Genomic DNA, 9,786 nt, shown 5'->3' on the forward strand with positions numbered 1-9,786 from the left:
GCCATATGGTAATCTTATGTTTAACATTTTGAAGAACTGCCAGACTGTTTTCCAAAGTGATTAAACCATTTTACATTCCTATTAGCAGTGCTACGAGGGTTCCAATTTCTCCACCTCTTCACCAACACTTGTTATTATGTCACCGTGATGATTACAACTATCATAGTGGGAGTGAAATGGAATCTCATTTGGTGTTAATCTACATTTCCTTGACTGCTAATAAAGTTCAGTATTTTCTCCTGTTCTCATTGGCCACTTGTATACCTTTGGAGAAATGTCTATTCAGATACTTTGCCCATTTTTATTTATCTTTTTATCATTGAATTGCAAGAGTCCTTTATGTTATAGATACAAGCCCCTGATCAGATATATGACTTATAAAAATTTTATCCCATTACAGTGGGTTGTCTTTTCACTTTCCAAACTTAACCTTTTGTTATGTAAAGCTAACTCAGAGAAATTGAACTTAATGACATTGGCCTGACAGGCACCGTGCAATATTTCAACAATTGTCAAACTTTTTTGTGAAGAATTGTTTTGCACACTTATTCAGTAACCAAAGACATTTTTTAAATGTGGGTTATTTCTATGAGTATTATTATATTAAAAATTAAAACAAAAAACAATTAAATTCATGTTTAAAACAAATTCCTTTTTATTTAAAAATATTTTCTAAAACAAAAAAGTAGGTAATGAAAATAGCACTGTTTTACATTTTTTGTGGTACTTCATTAACTGAGCTGAAGACACTTTTGCTTGCAATTTATTTTGGATGAAGTATATACTACGTAACTACTTATGTATTCGAAAAGAGAGAAGCATTTTTAATAGTCTTTTCATGATTGTGGATATGTCATGTACCTATGGAAAACTCACTGTTAACAAGCTTTACTGAAACTGCAAACCATTTTCTTTCTACATGGCAGCTTCACTTATATGAGGTCTGATCAAAAAATAAGATGAATGTTTACATTTTAAAAAATGTATTACAGTAAAAGACACATTGCCATTAACCCCCCTAAAAATATTCCCCCTCACTTCGAACACACTTACCACATAATTCTTGCCACTTTCTGAAGCAGTTTTGGAAGTCCTCTTTCGTGAATGTCTTTAGTTGCGCTATTGTGGCTGCTTTGATGTCCTGAGTCGATTCAAAACATTTACCTTTCACGGTCTTTTGACTTTGGGGAAGAGCCAGAAGTCACATGGTGCCCAATCTAGTGAATAAGGTGGATGAGGACACACCGTAATGTTCCTATTGGACAGAAATTGCTGTACCAGAAGCCATGTGTGACTCGGAGCCTTTTCCATTTTGATCACAAAATACAGTGAATGCTGCTGCCGAGTGCCATCCAACGGGAAGGCAGGGATCTTCATTTTGGGAAGAGGCGCACTGAACCTTACTAACAGTGTGTGGCAAGTCAGGTGTGAGCTAGGGTTGAGAGAAGGTGTTTTGAAGTGTACCATAAATTATCCTCCATCATGACAACGCTCCATGTCACACATTGCTTCTGGTACATGGCAATTCCTGTCAAATAAAAAACATTATGATGTGTCCTCATCCACCTTACTTACGGGATCTAGCACCGTGTGACTTCTGATACTTTCTCCCAAAGTCAAAATGATTCAAGACATCATGGCAGCGACGACAATGCAACTAAAGACCCTCATGAAAGAGGACTTCCAGAACGGCTTCAAATTGGTTAAGAATGATGGAACAAGTGTGTTCAAAGAAAGGGGGATTAATGGCAATGTATCTTTTACTGTAATAATTTTCTTTTTATTTAAACATTCACTATTGTTTGATCACTCCTCGTATTAGGGAGTTAATTGGGGGAGGGAGGTGGAGAAGTGACAAACTACTATATAAATGATTGAAATAAAATTACTACTTCTTCCCATTCCCACTAGGGAAGTAAAACTTGGACAGAAAAAGGTAGTCCTCTTTCTCTAAATGGCTGTCTACTTTTGTGGTAAATAGGGAGGGTATTATGTTAGCTCACACCGAAATTAAGTTAAAATACAGATCAGTGAAAGTTTAATCAAAGTCAAATGTCAAAACTGGGGGGGTGTCGGGGCAGCCGGATGGCTCAGGTGGTTAGAGCGCGAGCTCTCAACAAGGTTGCCGGTTCAATTCCCTCATGGGATAGTGGGCTGCGCCCCCTGCAACTAAGATCAAAAATGGCAACTAGACTTGGAGTTGAGCTGCGCCCTCGACAACTAGATTGAAGGACAAAGACTTGGAGCTGATGGGCTCTGGAAAAACACACTGTTCCCCAATAAAAACAAACAAAAACTATGGGGGTGTGTGGTAAGTTAAAGGATTTAAACCCATATAAGCTCTTGACCATGACCAACAGAACAAGCTGAGAACAAACCTGGTTTTATGAGTATTTTCCACTACTAAGGGTAATGACTAAATATAGTTGGGGAGAAAAATCAATAAAATAGTATCAAAAGCCTAACCATCCTCAAATAATCTGCAATTTTTTCCTCTACTTATTTTATCAAGAATGTATTCAAGAACAACTTTAAATTAAGTTAAAATACAGATCAGTGAAAGTTTAATCAAAGTCAAATGTCAAAACTGGGGTCCTGTCTAAGTGGTTTGCAATTTTTCATTTACATAAAAATCACCTGTGGTACTTGTTTCAAAGGAAAATTCTCAGCCTCACTTACAGAATCTGTTAAGGAATGTCTGAAATTGGGGTGTAAACACCTGTAGTTTTATAAAGCACCTAAGTGATTATGATGCAATGAACCATGGACTCCATTTTGAGAAAAACCACCTAATCTATCTGTCCTATAAATATATCTTTTTCAAAAATAAAGTGGCATCAGATCTAAGTCACTCCAATTTTTGCTAAAGTACTAAGAAAACTGCATACACTATACTATACATTTGAAATCTTAAGTCTCTCTTGACAGCTAAACTTTTTTTTCAAAATTAAAAGACTAGTGTAGCACTGCAAGACTATCTGCAAGTACTTAGCCACTTCATTTGACAGGTAACATTAGGACTGGAAGCCAGCTTAATCCTGTGTTCCTTTACCAGAGCAACAAAGCTCTACTACATGTCTTTTTGTGTATGAATTTGAATGTGTATCCTTTATGTAATCCCTCAACCCTTCCAAAGACTAAAAATCTACTAAATATGCAACCCAAAAACTTAAAAAGAAAAAAATAAGTTAACAGCTATTATTGGTCCAAATAATTATACTTATCATATTTGCTTATTAAATTTGCTTATCCAACCCCTAGGAAACAAATAGCTACAAATTACAAACAAAAACCTTAATCTTTTAGAATTTGAAAAATGTTGCTTCTTTAGACCAAAAGTAGCCAAGATATTAATTCACTAGATAAACTAAGTGAAACATTAGGAAAAGATCAATTAGTATATAGTTTTGCCCTTCTGGTTTTACTCAATATTTACTGCTTATTATAAAATAGCCATTAACCTAGAAATAGTTTAAACATTTGCCCAACTCAAGTCCCTTTTTAGATCAATTTTCACATTACCAACTGTCCAGCAGAACAAAAAGACTCAAATTCACTACTAGATCTTGTCTAAAGTGAAATAAATTTAAGAACAATGACAGAAGAGCTTAAAACTATTAATTGTTTTTGGCAATTGTCCACTAAATAGGTACAAACATCTGAATGCAGATTTGCTGTCCCAGAAGGTCTCTCCAGTATGTCAACCCTTGTATTCCCTGAAACTCCTATGATCCTAATGCAGAAAGAATGCAATCTCTCCTAACACAGTACCTTCGGCTGTACCTCTAAGGAAAACCAATACTTTTGTAAACACAGATCACTTTCTCTTAGAAACCAATCATTGTCAAATATTCTATATACCCCAGTTTTCTCAATAAATATTAATAACGATCAAATCAAATTTGCCCCAAACTGGCACACTAAATATCACTTCAAAATAGGAAGGGCAAAAGTAGGAAAGGCTATTACAAAAGATTTTGTTAAAAACAGATACAAATAATTGGGCCCAAAGAAAGCACCGCCTAAGTACTTGATCCTTTCCTTCCCTGTTCCTAACCCCTACACACACACACTTTGGCTTTAAAATTATTTGGCGCTGCTGTTGTTACCTCTTAACTGCTAGTAAGTAGTAATAATTACCCAACAAAATAAACCAGGCTTCAGGTTTCAACATTGTGGGTGTTTGAGCTTTCTTTCCTCATAAGTATATAAGAATACATATTTTTCATATTTTCTGTATCTTCCCAAACTTATTTTTCACCAAAGCAAAACACTGATTTATGGCCCTGAATCCCCTTTTGTTAAGTACTGGCAATTTATCTGTGCTTCTTCAATTCATGAAATTTTCCCAAAGTGAGGATCATTTTGTTTATATTTTTAGGCCTTCTTAATTTTAGGACAGGCGTATAGGTTGCTTACATCTTATTTCTAAGAGACGAGAGTGTAAAAACATCTTAGGGACTTAAAGGTTCATATGAATTGACATGGCCCAACACATTCCTCTTCCTCCTTTTAGCCAACAAAACTTTAAAACTATCCACTCTTATGTCCAAAATATTTTATTTTGCATTACTTATGCATCTGTTTCACAAATGATTAAATTCTTTGAAAATGTGTAATGTATCACATATAACCTTAGTACAAAATTCATCCATTCATTTACTGAACACTTTTAAGAATCAAAACAGTATTTCCTAGGTTTTTAAAATGCAATGATAAATACGGCAGCCCCATCAACCCAAGCTCAAATTCAGTGGAGGGAACTCTAAGCAATAGCTTACTAAATGCTGTAGGAAGTAGTGCATAAGGTAAAATAAGGCTAAGAAAGAATGAGATCAAAAGTTGAATCCAGCAGTTAAAAAAAAATCTGTAAGATAAAAATACAGTCATTCCACACATGAACCAGATGTGTTCATTAGGGAGAAAAAAACTATATGCACATGATTTTGTCCCCATTAAACTGGCAAAACCAGTAAACACAAAGCTCCAGGAGAATACCCACAAACACTGGAAGGTAATTTAAATAGCTCCCTAAATGCAAAACAGAACTTCCTTACAAGAGCAAAAAAATTTACAATAAACCTTAGTCGTGATTTTGGCTGTCTACAATCATTTCCCTCTTTCAAATGGCACAAATCCAGAGATTCAGTACCAAGAAAGAAATGACCATCTATATTTTTGACTTAAATAAGATATTATTTGGTTTATTCAACAAACTTTTTTTTTAGAGCTTCAATGCTAAAAGGCTAAAAGAAATCTATCTACACTTCATGTATTGCAAAGTTCTGTCTATCCCATCCGTTGGCATCTTTCCTAAGCAAATCCATCATTCAGAGTGCTTTTGTATTCTTCACTTCATGTCATTTTAGGCACTCCTCTTTTCCTCTAAATTTTCACTGACTGTTGTCTTATACATAAGACAAGCTAGTTGATTCATATTTTTAATCATGGTACTATTTAAATTATCATTTTGTTTAAAGTTGAATCCCAGTATCTGGGATTCAGCTTTAAAAGCAATGGAGATGGGAAGAGCGAGTGAAAGTATGGAGAAAACAAGATTTGCAATGAGTTGAAGATCTATGATAGGAACATTATACATTATATTATTCTTTCTTTTTTTACATGCTTGAAATGCATCATTAAAAAGTTAAAAATTATACAAAGATGACTGTTAGTATTCAGATATCAAAAATGTCTTTCCAGAAATCCACTGATACTCAATCTTTGAAAAGGAAAAAAGGGAAACTTCTTTACAGAAAAATATGAGCCAGTACATAAAGAATAAGAAGTTTTAAAAAGCCACCATTTGCCACCTCCAATATAACGACTGATTTATTCAAAGATTATCAATTGATAACTAGGTAAAAAGTTAATGAGGAACACAGTATCAACCCAGATTACTAACTGTAAAGGGGAAAATAATCCTTTACAATGAAGCAGTAACCCCAACCAAGTGATCAAACTTAAACATCACAAACAGTGGAACAACCTAGCAAGAAGTGCCTTTTGATGTAATGTTATAAGTATTCTATCCAACAATATTTAACCTAAATATTATCAGAGCTCTGAGTTTAGTTTTTCAGAAAATACAGACGATGAAGGGGACAAGTTAAATGACAAACGCAAAAATCAAATAAACCCAAAAAGTGAGAAATTCTAAAAGTAAACTAGATTCTTCAAATAGACAATATCCTAGGGGAGAAAAAATTGGGAACTACTCAAGAGACGTAACCAAATAATGCAATGTGAACCTAGATTAGATTCTGATTAAAAATGAAAAACAACCAAACCCTATAAATCACGTTCTTGGGACAACTATGCAAATCTGAATATAGACTGGATTTTAGAAATGATATGATGACAATTTTCTTACGTGAGAAAATGTTATGATGGTTATATAAGGGCATCAATGCTGAATTATGTGGGGCTGATGCTAAAATGAGAATGTTGAAATATGTGGTAATAAAATATATGTTGACTTACTTTCAACTAAATATGTATGGGGAGATAAAGCAAATGTGGTAAAACGTTTAACAATTGATTCTAAGTGAAGAATTGTACTATTGGTGTTCATTGCACTTTTAACTTTTTTCTATGTTCTAAACTTTGCACAATAATACTTTTGGATGAGATTGTTTTCCTCTGTAAAATTTCACCACCTCTCTCCCATTTAAAATGTTCAAGGTCATGGCAACATTTCAGTGTCTTTACAATTTTAGATGAACATATTCACAATGAATTCTGGAACCTTTCAGTGAAACTTCACTGCATAGCACTCCTCGACTTTCAGAGGACAAAATATGAGCCCAGAAAGAGGATAAGATTAGATAAACAGATTTGATTTAATAATTTTAAGACTTTGTATTCTTGGGCATCATGTAAAATGTAAATAAACACTGCAAAGATTTTAGGACTGAAATCAGTCGACAAGTAAACACAAAATTCAATGAGGCAAACTTTCAAGACATAATAAAACTGACAGTCACCCAATATCCCAATAGGAATGCTCCAATCGTGCCTCATCTCTGTCAACCTCCACTTTACAAGCTGGAGACTTGAAAAACGAAAACCTAAGTGTATTTCGTTGCTATGGCAATGAGAAATTTCAGAAAATTTAGACTCTGCAGGCTAGTCCATTTTAAAAACTATTTACCTAAATATATCAGGACATAAATCGAAAAATAAATTGAATAACATCTTTCATAAAATATCAGTTTTATTTTTCAAACTAAACGGTAAACACTATCCTACGAAACTCTAAAGAGCAAAAGAAACAAATCACTTATCAAAAATGTGAATTTTAAAATATTTAAACGTCACTTATATCCGTATTAAAACATGCTTTTATTTACAGGGGTCAAAACAGACTTCTCGTTTCCGATCTATCAAATCCTGAAATATCTGTCTCGCTGGAAAACGAAAATCAAATGTGAATAGAAGCGAGAGAAAGCCACAAAATTCCTAAATCGCAGCACAATCACGCTTTACTCCCAAACTGTTTCCTTCATTAGCTCAGGCAAGTGTATTTCCCCAGATTAGTTTAGTCTCAAATTATTTCTCATGCTAGTAGTAACCTATTTCTGAGTACAGTATATATCGGTGAGAGGGCGGAGGGAATACTGTCAAGTTTTTCGAAAACAGCGAGTATACGTTAAAATAATCAATTCCTAAGAACCTAAACATCAAGATGGTATCAAAGGAAGGCATCCAATTAGAGTAGTCCCAGGAGCCTAAAATGGACCAAGCAGCTTCCTGGCTATTGTCTAAATCAAATATTTGTTCATTATTAACGCCTAAAACAGAGAAGCCAATAAACAATTTTAAGTCTCAGTCAGACATTGTTCCCCATTTCCACCATCTTCCTGTACCGGGTCCTCCGAGTTCATTAGACCCTTGATCCCTTCCTCAAGCGAACATGGCTGGAGTACTAGGACGAACAGAGACATGGAGAGAAGAGGTCGCCACGAGGCCCCACCACTCTCCTTCCTCACCTGCTCTGTGGCTGCGTCTCCTGACATGGCCTCAGATGGTTAGAATGTGCGAACTGGCCCGCGATGCGAAGCTAGAAAGGAAAATTTAAACTAAAAACCACCCCCAAACCAATAAAATTACCCCCTGCCCAGCGGAGCCAGACAGCCAACACGAATTGCCGCCGCCCACTCAGATATGAATTAAAATGGCTGCGCCCCTGCCGGCCGAGAGAGAGGTGTGGCGTTTGTGTTAACTTCCGGGGCAGTGGGCGGGGTTAAGGTCGGAACTCGCCGTTTACTCAGCACGCAGGAGCAGAGCGATCCCAGGGGGGCGGATCCATTGCCTTGATGACGTCACGGCACTGGGCTGGAGAGACTGTTGCTGAACTGGTTGCGACCGGCTAGGAGGCGGGAAACTTTGGTTAGAGGCTCGCGCGCCTCTTGGAATTTCATTATCAAGCTGTGGATCCCGGTTTTTCAGTGTTGAAGCCTGACTATCAATCAGTTAAGTTCAAGCACACTGGCCATCTTAGGAAGCAATGCTAAGTGTTAAATGCCTCCTGTATTTTGGAAACAAGGAATCTATCAAGGTTTTCTATGGTCTCAGCTAGTGCTTTTTACGCTTCTTGGGGATGAGAGGGACAAATCAAGCCCATATTAATTTATACTGTCACCATCTACTATTGTGTCTAAGGCTTTGAAGTCAGTAAGACCCGCGCTTTAAGTTCTATCTCACCATGGTTCTAAGTAAGTAACCTTCGGTAATTGAACTTCCCCATGCCTCAGTTTCCTTGCCAATAGGCAGGAATAACAATAGTACTTGCAATTTTAGTAAGTTATACATGCAAACATGCTCAGAACAATACCTTGCATTGTCCAAGATTAAGTGAGAGCAAGTCTCAAACTTCTTTTCCATTCACGGATCATAATTATATGTCTCCTTCCACCTCCCTTGCCTGTAGTGGCCTGTGCCCCAGACAAAGTGAACAATTCAACTTTTCCTGTACACCCCTTATTCTTTTCAGTCTCCCACTTCTGCCCATATTTTCATCTCTGCCCTTTGCACAGCCTGAATTCTTACCCTTCCAAGTAATCAGACACATGAACAAAAGATGTATGTTGACGTGTTAATTAACCATTGAACAACAGAGTACTAGTTAAATATGTAACAAGGTATCTCTACAATGGAATGTCATACAAGCAGTAAGCTGAGCTAATGTACAATTACAAACTGACAGACATCCATGATATTAAGTGAAAAAGAATACAAAAATAGTATATATTACCAGTATATAGGATGTACAGTATATTATGTATATATTTATATACAGTACCTAGATTGTGTCACATAATTTTCCTGTTTGTCTGTGATGAACTAGTGTAAGAATAATGCCAAATTCTCATGGATATTAGCTATGCTAATAATTCACCTTCCAAGTGGGTCAAAATCAGTGGTACTTCTGAGTGAATTAAAAAGCAATCAAAATTTTGTTTTGCAATAGCTATCCTTTGAAATGTGTAAATCATCACTAGAGCTGGTAATACTGTCCTGTATTACAGTTTATTTAACATTTTTAGAATTTATTTAGTTCATTCCTTTCATTAACTCCCAACATCATTTTAAAGATGAAAATAATTCTGATACCAAAATTATACAAGGTTGGCACTTTATAACTAATCCTAAAGCCAGTTTTACTTATAAACAAAATTGGAAGAAAATCAAAAATCAAAATCACCAAATTGAAAAAAGCACTGAGCTTAAATAAATATATATATAATATATATATTATATATATATAATGCAGGATAGTTATAT

The 9,786-nt window shown here is 35.5% G+C and overlaps 1 protein-coding gene across 1 annotated transcript in view; it reads right to left on the reverse strand.

The window, feature by feature from the left end:
* Positions 1-8,173, reverse strand: part of CSTF3 (cleavage stimulation factor subunit 3) — a 63,713-nt gene extending 55,540 nt beyond the window's left edge. Inside the window, exon 1 of the mRNA XM_019738568.2 lies at positions 7,992-8,173. Coding sequence (XP_019594127.1) covers positions 7,992-8,018 — 27 coding nt within the window. The 5' untranslated portion in view covers positions 8,019-8,173. The remainder of the gene's footprint in view (positions 1-7,991) is intronic.
* Positions 8,174-9,786: the final 1,613 nt, after the last annotated feature.

This window comes from Rhinolophus sinicus, linkage group LG06, assembly GCF_036562045.2.
Source record: "Rhinolophus sinicus isolate RSC01 linkage group LG06, ASM3656204v1, whole genome shotgun sequence".
Classification (NCBI taxonomy): Eukaryota; Metazoa; Chordata; class Mammalia; order Chiroptera; family Rhinolophidae; genus Rhinolophus; species Rhinolophus sinicus.